Below are 17,224 nucleotides of genomic sequence, written 5' to 3' on the forward strand. Positions count from 1 at the left end.
GCCATATATTTTTGTTACTGCTGAAGAGGCAAATTCCCAGACTCCTCTTTATATTTGTAAGGAAGGGTCATTGCAACATGCGAAATGAGAAAAGAACTGACCCCACATCTTTAGAACTTAAGTTATGATTATCTGGTACCATTATTACCCAATATAATTATTTATAGCATGATCATGTTTTACCATGCAAGGAGAAGAAATCTCTTTTTTTCTATGGATATATGTGCCAGTAGCAATACTAAGTGCTCTGTAGACTCCTTCAACAGCATCAGGGTGGGAGGCAAAATACAGCAGCATCTTAATATAGTCAAGTTGAGGTGGATCCATTCTGTCATCAGCAAATAAAGTGAAGAAGAACTATTAAAGGAAAAACATTTAAATTAATTCTTGCAATAGATGCTTGACACATTTTAAATCAAATTTTACTGATCTGTAAGAAGTACGACTATAAGAAGTCAGTGGTTTTCAACCTGAGGTCTGTGGACCCCTAAGTGCCCACAGACTATGTCGAGGAGGTCTGTGAAAGATGACTATGATCAAGCTAAAGTATGTGAATACCCATATTTATAATTCAGGGGGTCCACACCTCCATTTGAAATTTTGAAAGGGGTCTGCAACTCCAGTCAAAAATTTTAGGTGTCCACAAATTAAACAAAATTGAAAACCACTGTGCTAGATAAACGTAAAAACATAAGAAGTGCCAGACTGGGTCTGACCAATGGTCCATCTAGCCCAGCATCCTGTCTCTGACAGTGGCAGAAGTGGATGCTAGAGGGAGAGCATTGAACCAGATATTTCTAGAGTGATTTATCATTATCTAATACCCTCCTGGCATATGCCAGCATTAGTTCAAAGATGCCAGAGAAAACAACTTCCGCAGCTATTAATAGATCTATCATCCATGAATCTTTTTAGTTCAGGTGTGGGCAAAATACGGCCTGCCAGATCTAGCCTGCCAAAGGATTTTGTCTGGCCCAGGCAGGTGCCTTGGTTTCGCCTAGCCCAGATGCAGAGGGCAGCCCAAGCCATGGAGTGTATGGCTGCTTCCACCACCCCTGGCCCAGTGGGGCTGGGGCAGTGCAGCAGTTGGACTTGCTTCATTGCAGCCTGGGTGGTAGTAGCTCCGTCTGGCTGCTGCCACCAGCCCCAGCCCAGCCCCGCTGCCTGGGCACCCCAGCAAGTCCATCCCATACCCACTTCCAGGGCGGGACCTGTGAGGGCAGAGTGCACAGTCGGACAGATGGGATGGGGTTGTGGGAAGGCAGGGAGTGGTGTTTGGGTGCAGGACAGGTAGGTGAGGCCAGGATCATGGGCGCAATCACAGGGCAGTGACAGCGTGGGGCCTGGGCCGGGGCTAGGCCATGATCTGCTTCCCACATGTGCCTGGCCACAAAACTGGCACCCATAGCAGGGGTGTGCAGGCAGAAGAACATGGTTCTGCCCCAGGCCCTGGCCCCATGCTGTCACTGCCACAATCCCAGCTCTGGTCCCACCTGCCCATCCTATTCTCCAGTGCTGCTCCCTGCACACTCATGTCCCCATCCCAGCCACCCAAGCAAGCGTGGAGCAAAGACACTTAGGGAGTTTTGGTGAGCTGTTGCACTGGAGGGGGTGGGGTTGCTGACCTGGCCCACAGCAGTTCACCAAAACTTCCTATGTGGCCCATGGGCCCAATTGCCCATCCTTTTTGAACCTGGCTATGCTATCCGCTTCTACCACTTCTTGTGGCAGTGAATTTCACAGCTTAACTATCCATTGTATAAAAAAAGTACTTTCTCTTGTTGGTTTTAAATCTGTCTCCTACTAATTTTAGTGGGTGCACCCTAATTCCATTATTCTGGGACTTGGTACACAATAGTTCCCTGTTCACTCAGTCCATACCCTACATGATTATATAGGTAGTGAAACAGTTTTTGCTGAATAGAGATTCTCTTTAAGAAAGAAAGTGTGTTGAGATTCTGCAGAAAATTTAAAGAAATCGAGATTATATTTTATTTTCTCAAATGAGTATTTCATAGAATGACTTAAAAGTTAACACATGTAATCAATCTCTTTTAGTAGAAATGCTTCAACCCCTACCTATACCCAATGTATTTAAATTCAATTGGTCAAGCTACATTTCCTATTCCTGGGTGTTTTCTTATATTTTATTACAATAGTTATTATTATTCTTAAGTGATTTACTTAAACTTCACATTTGCAACCAAAAACTGGGCTTATAGTTTCAAAAGCATTGAGCAACTAATGGCTCTCACTGATTTCCCTTAGATTCGGGTACTCAAATACTAATTTGAAATCTAAGTAAGGGATCCATTTTTTTTAGTTTAGGCTTTAACTTGCAATATATGAAAATTTGAATTCAGGAGCAAAAGTGGCTGTGCATTGCAACAGAAGACACCATCAAAAATTAGACGCAGGAAGTTTGATTCAGAATGACAAGTGATATTCCAAAATTCTTAACAGATTTCAACAGTTACCGTTATAAGATGCTCCAGCCTGTTAAAAGGCAAAGGTTCTGTAGGACTTTCTGGAATTTTTAGATCTTCACTGCCTTTAAACCATAAGCCAACCTACAAAAAAAAAAAATGTTACTCATTGTTTAAAGCAAAATGAGTATTTTCTTCTCAAATTAGGGAACAGCTAAGAACCTATTCTGATTTAGAATTTGTTTTTGTTGGCAACAATTTACCATTAGCAATTTAATCAGAACTCTGAATACTTGCAACAAATTACTTTTGTGAGCGAATGACTACTAGATGTCATGGCATCAATTCAAAACCGTATGCTGTTGAAGGATGAAACTGATTGGTTTTCAAGGGATTGGTCTCAAAATATCAAGTATTGAAACTATTTTTTCACACACCTACAGAGCAACAAATGCTTTGACACAGGCCTCTGCATTTGCACTGCTACATGAGCAAACTGATGATTCTCCAAGTCATTATCAGCCTTGTGGTTTCCTGCTTCTCCAGGCTCGGGGTACAGCTAGCTATCCCTGAGACCTGGCACAAAATATGACCTTTGAGAGGATGTGTACCATGGCTCTGACTGATACGTTGGGGGCAGGGGTTATGCACACAGATTAGGGAAGGTGCCCTAGAGCAACTCCAGGAAGTCAATGGGTTGCAGAGAATAAGGGTCAAGTTTATACTCCATTCTTCTCCAAGGCAGACATATTGTTTGGGCTGTAATCTGGTCCCTAATTATTATTGACCAAATCTTGCACCTCATTAAATCAGAAGTACAAGTGACTCGATGTTAACATTCACTTTGGTCAGTAGCCATATGCAATGGGAAATTGCATATTTTGTACATAATGTTTTTATTATTCTCACTGATGTTTATTTTTTCATTGTTTGCTCATTGGGATGGTGGAGCAGGGAGCTTGATGAAGGCAGGCTGCAGGAGAAGCTGGCTGCAGGTGAGGCAGAGGGCAATTAAGGGAGCCAGATGATCCAAAAGGGGCTGGGCTTGCAGGATATAGCCCACGGCCTAAGCTGGGCAGGCAGTTTGACTTAGAAGTCATGGAGAGAATAGCTCCTGAGCCATAGAGCTGCAGCAAGGTTCCTGACTAACACCTGAACTGGGGTAGGCAAGACCAGTGGTTTAGGGATTGAGACTGTAGGGGCTGTCAAGGTCTCAACTGTCCAAGGAGCAGGGCCAGGGCCCTGAGGAATAGAGGCCAAGGCCAAGGAGCAGGGTCACAGTCATAGAGTGATGCAAGCAGGCAGGGTCAGGGACCTGTAGCCCAGAAAGGGCAAAAACCAGGGTCAGGGACCTGTAGACCAGGAGGGGCAAGAATAAACAGGGCCAAGGGGGCCATAGCCTAGGATGGGCCGAGTCCATTTCAGATAATGATGCCTAAGCCCAGGACAGAGAGAGGACTGAGGCATGGGCCCTGGAGGGACTGGGAAAAAGTTGGAGGGACCAGGGAAGAGACAAAGGCCTGAGCCAAGGAGGGGCTGAGACTGCAGGCCTAAGCCCAAGAGGAGTTGAGATTGTTCAAGGTACAGAGGCCTGAGCCCAGAAGGGGCCAGGATGGTTAAAGGCACCAAGGCCAGAGGCCCCAACAGTGATGAAAACTGCGTCAGGTTTAGAGGCCTGCATAAAATGGAGTTGAGACTGGGACTAGAGGGCCATGGATGAGTGAGTGACCAGATCGGACAATGGGGATTAATGCCCAATGATGAGCAAATGATGGGTAACATCTGCAAGGTTTGGGTGTAGCTAAAAGCAGGAAGGAAGGCCACATAATTAGCCCTTAAGACACTAAGTAGCAACACCCATGCTAATTAGTATGAGACCTGGCTCCAGAATCCCTGGGACAGCCTCCCTTTTCACAAGTATACATTTACATCAAGGCGTGGCAGATAAGCTGAAGGGGAGAGTGTCCAAAGACAGTAAAGATAACTAGGGCTGAAGGGTGGATCCAAGGGTTCCAAGGCCACCCCTGGGGTGGAACCTTGTTATAGATGGCAACATAGGTGGTAACTGTCGGGGCCGAGGGGCTGTGGCCAGCAGCCCGGGCACGTGGGCCAGGGAAGTCAGCACAGCGGACTAGAATTAGGCACTGACGCGTAGAGGTTGATTAAAGATTATTTTACTTACACCGTAGATGGTTGCGGTGCAGGCAGGAAAACTTGCTTGGTTACAGTTGTAGATAGAAGAAAAGAAGAAAAGAAGAAAACTCGAACGATGAGAGCTCTCTAAACCGATATGAGAGTCCGTGCTGTGACTCTCAACGAGCGTGCAGGGCAGGGGTACGTCAAGGATCGTCCGGTGACGGGGAGAGACTCTTGATGGGTGATCAAACCATCATTCGGTCCAAGATATACGTAGAAATCCACGAGATAATCATGGACTCCTTGTCGGAATTCTCTTGGATTTCTCCCGGAATTCTTGGAATCGGGGTTCTCAGGATCCTCCTGAGATTCTCGGAGATCTCTGACTTGGGCGGAAACTGCTCAAACCTCTTATACGGCTAGCAAGCCAATCACTAGCCACCACGTGGGAATAATTTAGAAACAGCCAATAATGGGGAACAAATTTCCATACGGGTGGCGGGAACTCCTTTGCACTGGGGTTTTCTCTCTGCAGCTGAGAATTGCACCGTGCAAAGAAAGCTTCATGTGGCGGGAAATAATTCTGCAGTGCCGAAGCGCACACACAATCATTGGGTCATGACAGTAACTTAATCTTATTTTCATGACATTTTGAAAATCAGTGAAATTTTTGTATGAAATAGAGAATGAAACTTTACTGAACTGTTACACTTAATTTTAAAATAATAAATTACATTCTGAGTATATTTCTTATCTGTTTAATAGAATAATATTATTATTACAGGTGTAAACTTTCACAGTTGGTAAAGAAAGGCTGTCAATAGATTATCAATGTATCCATTCAATTAAAACTCTATTTGGATTAGGTTTTTAGATTTAAACCTTAGCAGCATTAAGTTTTTTTCCCTTCAAAAAAGGAATTTCCTGAATTTAAGAAGGGAGGGGGTTACCATATTTATTTGAATACAAGATGATATTTTCCCCCCAGTCAGCATAGGGAGAAAAACCCCTCATCTTCTATTTGCATAAAATGAAACCTCATTAAATACATTGTCTATTATTAAGCTACTACCAAAAACAATATATGTTAAGTAATGAAAACCAACTTTGAAGTTCATTAAATGTAGCCAACACTAAGCATGACTATAGAGTACATGGCCCACATTGGGTAAACATGCTGATGGAAACCTTTTTTATTTTGGTCCTTAATAAATGGGTGGGTTCCGTCCACAGGGAACTGGCAGTGGGCCTGGAGGTACTGCAATACCAGTCTGGAAGTTGGAGGGCCAAAGCCAGTCCTGACACCCTTCCCTTGGTGCTAAAAATGCTATATTTGATTTTAACCAAAAGGCTGAGAAGCTTATAGGAGCCTAACACAAGGACAGGTTAGTGCAACCCATCTAATTAAGCTAATGATAGTGCCCATTAAACACAGACCCCCTGAACACTGTCTCTTTATTTTTTTCGAGTCATGGTGAGCCACTACGCAGCATCCATTTTTAATTCCCACAGCTGATCTGTGCCTTTCTTTCCCATTTCCAATTATTCCTGTTTCTTTACCAGCCTTAAATATCTGGCAAATATCACCAAATGGGGTCTCAGTTCACCCAGAATCCCTCTGTTTCTTCCTCTCTCAGCCTGGCGCATATGATTGGTGTGGCCCCACCCTCCATAAGGTGAAGCCAGATCAGGTTGCCTTGCACCTCATCCTTATATAAAGTTTTGAAGTATCCCAGGACTCATGACAAGAAAACCCGGTTCCAGTTGTAAGTGGGGGGCTAATTAGCACATGGATCCTTTGAGAGAGCAGTATCTGGAGTACATACACATACTAAGCAGTGCTGAGCTTTGGGATCACCATGGTTTGAAATGCTGTTCACTCTGCTGAGGCCCAGCTCCATGAACTATATAGTAAATCATGAACCTTTTGGCTTTTGGCTAATATCATGCATAGTTTGAACTATATTTAAGCACATACAAAAGATGGAAATATGATTGAAGCGTATTTAGCCCAGATAAAGGCAGATATTATCTGTATATAAGAATGTGCAATACCAGCAGCCAAAAATTACACAGAATATGAGAGACGGTGGAAGCAGGAACCATCTAGCTGGTCTGGGTTGAAGATAAACAGAGCAACAGGTATAGTACAGCTAATTAGGAATGCAAGCATCAAAATTAAGAGAATAAAGGAATGGAGAGGGGGGAAGCGAATCCTGCAAGTAGTGTGTGAAATAAATTAGAAAATATTTGAGATCACAAATATCTATGCACCAGTGGATTGAAAGGAGAGGTGCATATTCCTGGAAAAACTGGAAATCAGCATGACTGCCGGAGCACTGTGTACGTTAGTAGGTGATTTCAACTGCAAATGACAAGCACAAGACAGAAAGGGCAAGAGGCAAGCAGGAACCATAGACAAGTTGGCAAAGATTCTAAACAGAATAATCATACACACTGATCTGCAAGTTATAGAAGAAGGAAGACAGAAAGAAAAAGTTGCCTTCACAAGAAGATACTGGGCAGGGAAAAGGTTCTTATGGATTGACTTTATCCAGACATCAAAGCAATGGACAAAGAGAGAAACAGAAATAACACCAGTTTTCTTCTCAGACCACTACATGCTTACAGCAGGGCTGGAAGAAGGGAAATGTATGCAGAAATGGAAAGGAATCTGGAGGCTAAACACCACGCTACTCGAAGAAAAGACGACCCGAGAAGAGAATGAAAAACTGTACATATGATGGAAAGCACTAAAAGGGTGTTTTGAAACAGTAACCAATTGGTGGGAGTGGGTAAAAGAGTGCACAAATGACTAATTTATAAGAATAGGAAAAGAACAAGCAAAAAGGAAAGAAGCATATAGGATGCAATTGCAACAGAAACTGCAAAAATTACAACAGCAGAGCATGCTAGGATTCAAAATGTAAGAAGAAATTGAGGAACCAAAAGGGAAATTGGAACACTGATTTAAAGAGCAAGAAAGAAAAAATGTGTTTCTGGCATGAGCACAGTGGGTGGAGGAAATAAAAGAATGGACGGATTTCTTCAACAAGATCAGAAGAGGAAATATGGTGCCTCCAGGATGAGAAAGAAGAACAAACATCAAAAGAAGACATACTGCAAATAGTAAAACATTTCTACAAAGAACTATACAGAGAGAGAGCGGTAGAGCTGAAGGCCAGAAAGATCTGTCCAGAAGAACTGCAAAAGCAGCTAATGGGAGAAGACCAACAACAACTGGGAGAAGACAGGAAGGTGCAGAAAGTCTGAGACACCCTAACCTCATCACCAGAAGCAAACTTCCTCAAGCCCAGAACACACCAAAAGGATCCAGACCGTGCCATGACAAGAAATGCAAAACCTGCCAACATAACTCCACCACCCCCACTATTACTACACCCCACAACAGAGCCATCAGCATCCCAGATCTTACAGCTGCACCTCCAGAAATGTAATATATCTCATCCAATGCACCAAATGCCCTGATGGAAAATACGTAGGAGAGACCAAACAACAACTGTGCACCAGAATGAATGCACACTGGAAATCTATCAAAGACAGGAATACCCAGTTACCTGTGGGGGCACATTTCTCACAAGAAAACCACTCTCTCTCCAATCTCTCAGTCCTGATCCTCAAAGTAAACTTACAAAACACTTCCCAGAGACGAGCCTATGAACTCCACTTCATCAACTTCCTGGATACTAAAAATCATGGACTAAATACAGACATTGGATTTATGATACATTATAACCTGCCTGACATGACTACCCAGGTATCTCTCCACTTTCATCCCCCCCACTTCCCAGCCTGTCTCTCACCCATTGACTCCTCAATCTACATTTTCACTGACTACCTGTTTTGTATGCATACCAGCCCAGCCACTGGCTTCTTTACTTTTCAATCTATCCAGGAAGAGCACACACCAACTGCTGAAACTTCCTTATCCTGACAAAGGGTTTTTGAACCTGAAAGCTTGCTTAATAATTCTTTTCCAAGTATTTGGGTTGGTCTAATAAAAGAGATCAGATTCACCCAAGGAACCTTGTCTGTCTGAGACACCCTGAGAAGTTTTAGAAAATGGGAAAAGACGGACAGCCAAAAGAATTCTAAGTAACTTTCTGGGACCAACTGGGACCAGACCTGATAGACGTTTACAATAAGAGGAGAGAAGGAAAAGTCTCAAAAAGCATGAAAGAAGGAATAGTAACCCTGATATTCAAGAAAGGGGGTAAAACCCAGATAAGGAACTGGCGCTCAATGATTTTGTTATACTTTGATTACAAGCTTCTAGCCAAAGTAATGTGAACAGACTAGAAGAAGTAATCTGGAAAATGTTAACAGAAGTTCAAGTATGGGCAGTCCACTGGAGCAAAATTAATGAGGCCACGATACAAGTAAGAGATGCCATGCAATACTGCAAAGAAAGAAACCTAAACCTGACAATATTAAACACAAAAAGAAAGCCTTGATAGGGTCAATCACAAATTCCTATGTCAAATGCTGGGAAAGCTAGGCATCTCTGCAGGATTCCTCAGTTGGTTGAAGATGTTATATGCAGGTGCAAAAAGTCAGGTCTTAATAAACAGACACCTGAAGGAGCCAGTAGAAAAGAGCTCGAGGGTGAGGCAGGGGTGCTCCCTGTCCCTACTGTTCTTCATCTGTGCGATAGAACCTCTAGTAGAGTAAATAAAGAATTCTGCCATTGTGGTAGTAATCTAAATACTGGGAGGAAGCAGAAGAAAGACTAAGTGCATTGTGTACATGGATGACATAAATGTGGTAGGTAGGGACCAATGGTTCACCAGGAAAGTAATAAAGCATTTTCAGTAATAAAGCACTGCTGCCCAGCCAGCTGCTGCCCATGCACACCAGGCTGGGCTGTCACAGAGCCACAGCTGGCTGGGAAGGACTCTGCCACTGTGGTCTGGCCCAGGCTGGCTCCGCTATCTGCCCACCTTGCCTGGAGCTGAGCGGGGCTGGCTGTGGGCACTGCTCAGGGCAGGCACGGAGGTGCCAGCCTGGGTCGGGCCATGGGAACAGGGCCTTTTCCAGCCAGCTGTGGCTCCATGACAGCCTGGACTCAGGGAGCTGGGAGCAATCTGGGTGCACAGCTCCCGTGGCCCCAGCCCCTCCTGTGCACAGCTCCCGTGGCACAGGCAGCTGGAAAGGGCCCTGCCCCCATGGCCCAGCCCCTCCGTGCCCACCTTCTGCAGCACCTGCGGGCCAGGCCGACTCAGCCCCGCAGCCCCAGTCCCAGCCTCAGGCAAGGTGGGCTAATGGCAGGGTCAAGCCGACTGGCATCTGGCCACACCCCCGCTTCTGCCGCTGGAGCAGTTGGCGGGGGGAGGCGGGGTGGTCTATGACAGGGGCTGCTCTGCCCTGGCCAGGCAGATTCTGGCTGCGGTTCCCCAGGGGAAGAGGGGAGGGAAGAGGAATAAACCCCTTTAGGGGGCCATGCCAACTGGAGTCTAGTCACATCCCCACCTTTGCTCTGGCTAGAAAGCAGAGGGGTGGTGTCAGCCCTGCTCTCAGGAGCAGACAGCACATCCCAGCCCAGGGCTGAAAAGCATGCTGGGATGCTGGGGAATTAGATTTAATTCAAACCAGGAATGGGTCTGGGCAGAAGTTCTGTAAACTGGTTTGACCTAAATCAGTGAAGTTTGATACTACATCCAACCAGGTTTATCTTTAACTAGTTTCAGTCATTTTGAAACTGGTTTATGTGCACTGAATTTCTGTTCTGTTACAGGTTTATACCAGTTTCTGATCACTTAAACCATTTTGTGGGGAACTTCTGTCCCTAGCCCTAATTGCAAAACTCTGTCTGTTGGGATAACCAGTCTGAACTTTCCCAAGTTTGAAAAGCTTCTGCCTTCATTTTTCCCCTAAGGGAATATATAGAAACATAACTTTAAATTTTGGCACCTGGGCTACCATAGGAGTGCTCACCTCTTCACACTGGCCCTGGGATGCTGCTTTGGCACAAGCTCCCACAACATGACCTAAAGCTGCCATTCTGTTGCCCTTCTAAATCAGTGTCCAGAGCTGGTGCCTGGATCATCCCCCTACAAATTATGCTACTGGAAATATATATTTGTGTTTTAAAATAATACGAACTACAATTAGCAGGGCTGTCAACAGTATGGTTTGTAGGAGTCTGTGGCATTCTACAGATTTTGGTGAGTATTCTTTAGAATTAAGTAGGCTTTTGTTAAATCTGGCTAGAGCCCAGTTTTAAAAAGGACTATGTGCACTATACACCTTTTAGTCAGAATTTACATGCATGGGACTTGATTATTAAGATTCTTAGATTCAGCAATACCATGTATTTTTGCACCTAAATTTTGGAATCTGCACCTATAGGAAGAATTCAGAAAGAAGAACTTGAATAAGACATCTAAGCACATTTTATTCAGGATCCACAGTAACCAGTGCACTATGCAGGGGGTCACATAAGCCATCCAACAGGAAGAGGATGTTGTATGTCTGGGACCACAACTTTACTCCTGAAGTTAAGCAGCATTTAGGCTTTTATGTTGCTTGTTTTATACAGCATAGTTTTCTGCTAATATAAGGTTAGTACAATATCTTAATTATTTATACTCTGCATAACAGCTACTTTTAAAAATTGCCAACCAAGTTATCCTTTCACCAAGAGCTTTTGTCTAGGTGTAAGACAATAATAGCCTCCCACAGTCAGCAAAACAAAAATTACACTTGAAAAAATTCAACCAATGACACTCCCACATTAAAAGCTTGAAGACTGTCATGAGACACAAAATAATCCACACATACACAGCTATAGACAGATCTACTAAAGGGCTGAGGACATAGAAACCAATAAGACTGAAAAAAACATTGTGGTCAAGAGAGTCAAGATCCAGATTGACTGGATAGGCACTCTCAGATGCACCTAGGAAACCGAGCCTTATAACACTCAAGCGTTCCGGTGGTGAATATAAAAAATACTTAAGTTTACCATACATGTGTCCATGTGGATATCAATCAAAATGGAAGACATCACAACCATGCATAGTAGGTAAACTACAATGCCTAGCTATGTTTAGTATAAGTGTCAAAACGTACCAGGACTTCATAAGCACATACAAATAGTCAGAACAATAGTGATTTGCATATTACATAAAACCCACACAAAATATAATTAAACATATGATCCTTTTTGAATTTTCATTTGTCCTTAATGTGTGCTTAAGCTAAGTCCTGCCCAAAAGTTTACATGGATGTGAAGTCCTAGGTATTTCACCAAAGATCTATGCATTCTAATACTTATGTAAGAAGAGGCACAGGCCATGAAAAATCATGACTGCTACACATGCTCCAAGCATCTGCTTTGTTGAAAGATAAGCACCTGAATCCTAAGGCTAGTTTGGGATTCATATACTAGAAGCCTGTGCCTAAGCCCCTTGAAGGACCCAGTGCATTAGATGTACTTATATTACCCATCCACTTTGTTGGACCACTCACCTTCTACCCAATAGCTTTGTGGTTAGGGTACTTTCTCAGGAACTGGAAGACCTGGATTCAAACCTCCTAAGCCTGAGAAGGTTTTAATCCATATCTCCCACTTTCCAGGAATGTGCCATAACCCCCAGGTTAAGAGCCTGATAAGGCTGAGGGATTCCATAGCTATAATGGATTAATCAAAGGAGTTAAATTTAAAACATTTGCAAATATCTTTTGAAGACCATTCCATGTATTTCTATAGATTTGCAATGTAAAAACTACTTGTTGGAGGCAAGAGAAAGATACTATTAGTATAGCATTTTAAAAATGAAAAAATCTAACGATCTCCTTTCTAAAAATTTCCTAATGGTTTGTATGTATGGCTGCAAAGCAACTGCTAGCATGTTCAGCACTCGTATCATTCATATCAGATACTGAGTTAAAGGATCTTCAACTAGCGTCCTGTGTTAAAGACGCCACATGAACATTCTGTTCACTTTGGAACTCTCCACACTTCAGTGAAAAATACTGTAACAATGTGTAAATAGGTGAACTATGTAGAGCTGCACTTTTTGTTGTTTTTCCAGCTCTGAGAAAGTTTGGGTGTCTATACACATGTTCCAGGGTGGGGGTGGTGGGGATGTTTTCATTAGAGTGGCTCCTGGACAACCGCTCTAATTAAAATGCTACCGTGTCATATGTATTCAGCATCCTGCATTTCAAAATGGCATTGGGGGCACTTTAACTAAGGCTTGTTCAACAACGTCCCTGTCTCCATTTTGAAATGTGGGGCGCTGAATGCATGTGACGCTGCAGCATGCTTGAGCATGTGACATGTCGCCCTCCCCAGCGCCATCTTCCGGGTCATCTGCACCTTATGTGGGGCACCCTTGGAGTCCTCTTGGACCTCTGCTGTCCCGCTCTAACCTCGCCTGCCACGTCTTGATGGAATTAGTATGCGAGCAGGAGACTGCTGATTATATTGGGTATGTTGGGGTCTCTCCTATAAGGTTCTGACCCATTTTTTCTCTAGCTAGACCTCTCCATCCAAACCCACCAAACAGGGTTAGACTCCGAGGCTCTAGCTCTTCCTTCCAGTGCCTGGAGGCTCTTGGCCTCTTTTCTGGCTCCCTTCTGAGGCATGACACCCCCCCGGCCCAGAGGCACAAGTGCTGGCCCCACAGTCAAAGGGGTCACAAATTCAAAACCTGTGTGTGACTCCACCTGTCCAAACAACAGAAACAACTGCACCCCCCCCTCCCAGGTGCTCCAGGCCTCTCTGGCCCTTTTTAAGGTCGTCCCACAAGCTGCGCCCTCACTGGCACCGGGGTCCAGGCTCCCAAAAGCTGCGCCCTCACTGGCGCCGGGGATCCCGCTCAGGAGTGGGTCCCTACAATCAGGCCTCCTCCAACCCCTAATAGCCTCACCCAAACCACTGGTATTAAATGACAACACAAACGCAAGCCACTTGGCTATAACATAAAAACTTAAGCCAACCAGCTCTAACCCTGCTCAAGCCTACCGGGTGCCATCCAGCAGCAGTGTTAGATGCTGCTCCTGCATTCAGGCTGCTCCTCCCTTCCATGAGAGAGCTCCTTCCTTCTTAGCTGCTGGCAGTGTACTGCCCCCTTGGCCTCAGCTCTGGTGTTTAAATGGGAACCAGGCCCTCCCCTTCCGGTCAGCTGACCGCTAGCAGGTGGGGGACACTGGCTCCCTCTGGTTGTCCTGGCAACTGCCACCTGAGTGGCTATTCCGGCTCTCCCAGTAGCAGGCACCTTAGTGCCCTGCTACACACCTCCCCCCATAAGATTCAGACTCACTGGGCCAGGTCTTGATTTTTCTCCACCGCACATCTTTTATCTCCGTTCTCTCCGGTCCGGGCTCTTGTTCCTTCACCATTGGAATACATAAAGGCGGAGGTTTTAAGGTGCCTCCTGCTCCCCTTTTCCCCAAGGCGCACCGTGTGGGATTTTATGGGATTTGCCCCGGTACGGGCAGTCCCCCCCACACTAGCCAACCTTGGTAAAACAAAGCTGCTGTCATTCCACAAGTTCATAGCTCCCGCCTTTGGGCCACTCACCAGCTTCTCTGTGGAGCTCTCAAAGGGGCACTCCTTCCCCTTCTGTCATTCTGCTCTGGCTTCTTATCCAGCCCCTTTCAGGTTGGCTGACTAGTGGGCCGGAACCTGTCCTTACCCACTTCTACACCAGTACTCCGGGCCCAGAAAGTCCTTGTCTTAAAGGTGCAGGTCTACTGCCTAGTGACAGGGTTAGGGTTCCCTGTTATACATGCCCCCCTCTTCTCTTTCATCTGGGGTATTCCTTTCTCCTCTGGACCCTCCTCCTCTCCATATTGTCTTGATAAAAAAATCTGCACTTACTTTTTTTTTTCCAGGACGGTGCTCCACCTCAAAGCAGTATGGTTGAAGACTGAGGGCCCATCTCATTAACCTTGCGTTATCAGTCTTCATCCTCTGTAGCCATTGCAGCGGAGCGTGGTCTGTGATTAACATAAACTTCTGCCCTAACAGATAATATTGGAGCATTTCTATGGCCCATTTGATTGCCAAATGTTCTTTTTCTATGGTAGCATAATTTCTTTCTGGAGGGTGCAGCTTCCTACTGATGTATGCTATTGGACGTTCTTCTCCTTCCACCATTTGGGCCAATACCGCCCCGATAGCCCAGTTGGACGCATCGGTCACCACCACAAATGGTTTACTGAAGTCTGGCGTATATAGTAGTGGTTGTGTACAGAACGCCTCCCTCACTTTTTGGAATGCTGTTTCTGCTTCTGGTGTCCATCTCACTTTGTTCGGGGCCGCTGCCTTTACTATTTTGGTTAAAGGCACCACTACCTCTGCGAAATGAGGGATGAATTTCCTATAATAATTTGCCATTCCCAAAAAGGCCCTCACTTGCCTCTTCGTTCGCGGTGCTCGATACTCCCTTATGGCCTCCACCTTATCCACCAATGGTCTTACTTTCCCACTGCCTACCTGGAACCCCAGGTACTGTGTCTCTTCCTTTCCAATTGTGCATTTCTTTGGGTTGGCGGTCAACCCTACCCTCCTTAAGTCCTGTAATACCACCCGCAGTGCTGTTAAGTGCCCAGGCCAATCTGTAGTATACACAGTGATATTGTCTATATACACCTCAGCGTATGTCCTATGCGGCGCCAGTACTCTGTCCATTAGCCGCTGAAATGTTGCAGCAGCTCCGTGTAAGCTGAATGGCATGCGTCTGAAATGAAATAGGCCCCATGGGGTGGCGAATGCAGTCTTTTCTTGGTCCTCGGGTGCTAAGGGTGCCAGTAGCCTTTCGTTAGATCTAATGTGGAGATATAGCTAGCTTGCCCTATGTTCTCCACCATTTCATCTATCCTCAGCATTGGGTATGCTTCGAACTTGGCCACTGCGTTCACCTTTCAGACATTGATACAGAGCCTAATTTTTCCATCTGGCTTTGGCACGACCACAATGGGGCTGCGCCACTCACTTTGAGACTCTTGGATTATGCCTCTCTCTAACATCATCCCAAGTTCCTTCTTTATCTGGCCTTGGAGTTGTTGTGGGATTCGCCTCCAGTTCTTGCGGATCACCTGACCTGGAGGGGTCTGTATTCGATGTATCATGCCTCAAGCTTCCCCGGGGACCTCTTGGAACACGTCTCCATATTCCCTCACCAATTCTCTTGCCTGCCGCCTCTGCTCTTCAGAGAATCAGGGAGCCACTTTCACTTCACCTCCCCCTTCTCTCTCCCAGACAGGGTCCTAGCTCTGGCTCTTCTGGTTGGAGGGCCACATACAGGCCCTCTCGTTCTTGCCACGGCTTTAGCATGTTAACATGGTATATCTGTTTTTTCTTTTGTTTGTCTGGCTGATATACCTCATAATCTACGCCCCATTTTGGCGTGTTATTTCATAAGGGCCTTGCCATTGTGCTAGCAACTTACTCTCCTGATCCGGCAAGAGGACCGGTACGTGGTCTCCCAATTAGAACTTCCTCTCCCAAGCCCCTCAATTGTAATAGATTGCTTACCGCTCTTGGGCCTCCCTCAGATTTCCTAAGACTTCTCTCTGTGCTGACTCCAGGCATTCTCTCAGTTGTATTATGTACTGAACTATATTCTGATCTTTACTTTGTTGCTCTTCCCAGCTTTCCTTAACCAAATCCAGAACTCCTCTTGGTTGTCGTCTGTATAACAGTTCAAAAGGGGAAAACCCTGTTGAGGCCTGCGGTGCCTCTCTTATTGTGAACAACAAAGGCGGTATCATTTGGTCCCACTTCTGGGGACTCTCTACCACAAATTTTTTAGCATTTGTTTCAATGTCCTGTTGAATCACTCCACTAATCCATCAGTTTGGGGATGGTATACTGCCGTCCTTAGGTGTTTGATTCCCAGTGTTTTACTCACCCCCTCGAACACACGAGATGTAAAGTTAGTTCCTTGGTCAGCTAACAATTCTCTGGGAAGCCCCACTCGGGAAAATATCTTTAATAATTCTTCTACCACCTTGGGGGTAGACACCATCTACATAGGTGCTGCCTCTGGATATCTGGTCGCATAGTCTATTAGGACCAAAATAAATTGGTGTCCTGCACTGCTTTTTGGTAGTGGTCCCACAATGTCCATGGCCACCCATTCAAATGGTACTTCCACCAATGGCAGTGGTACTAATGGGGCTCTTGGAGGACAACTGGGGTTCACTTTTTGACATACAGGGCAGGAGGAACAGTATCTGGCCACTTCCTGTATTAACCCTGGCCAAAAGAATCTTCCCCTAATATGAGCCTCAGTCTTGTCTGCGCCAAATGTCCACCCATAGGGAGTTCGTGTGCTGCTTTCAGTAGGGCCTTTCAATATCGCTGAGGCACTAGTAATTGCTCTACTTCCCCTTCCCCATGTTTGTTTTGTTCCACTCTATACAGCAAATCATTTTTCACCTCAAACCTCGGGGTGGTCTGCATCAACTCAGGTCTTAGCACTTCCCCATTCTGCTGGGCTAGGTGTTCTTGGAAGGCATACCAAAACCCTTCTTCTTGGCTCTGTTCTAGTTGGAAATGTTCATCCTCCTACAGATGACCTATCACCTGGACAAGGGAGAAGAGATTGATGTCATATATCTTGACTTCAAAAAAGCCTTCGATCTGGTGTCCCATGATCGCCTCTTGGAGAAACTGGCCAATTGTC

The 17,224-nt window shown here is 45.2% G+C and overlaps 1 protein-coding gene across 1 annotated transcript in view; it reads right to left on the bottom strand.

Moving 5' to 3' along the window:
- The window catches only part of LOC102384260 (sperm flagellar protein 2-like), a 45,100-nt gene extending 31,998 nt beyond the window's left edge, over nt 1-13,102 (bottom strand). The window contains exons 1-3 of the mRNA XM_025195207.1: nt 12,907-13,102; nt 2,478-2,570; nt 184-357 (exon numbers count right to left, since the gene is read on the bottom strand). Coding sequence (XP_025050992.1) covers nt 184-327 — 144 coding nt within the window. The 5' untranslated portion in view covers nt 328-357; nt 2,478-2,570; nt 12,907-13,102. The remainder of the gene's footprint in view (nt 1-183; nt 358-2,477; nt 2,571-12,906) is intronic.
- Between the last annotated feature and the right edge of the window lie 4,122 nt (nt 13,103-17,224).

The sequence above is a fragment of the Alligator sinensis genome, unplaced genomic scaffold (assembly GCF_000455745.1).
Source record: "Alligator sinensis unplaced genomic scaffold, ASM45574v1 scaffold636_1, whole genome shotgun sequence".
NCBI classification, from domain to species: domain Eukaryota; kingdom Metazoa; phylum Chordata; order Crocodylia; family Alligatoridae; genus Alligator; species Alligator sinensis.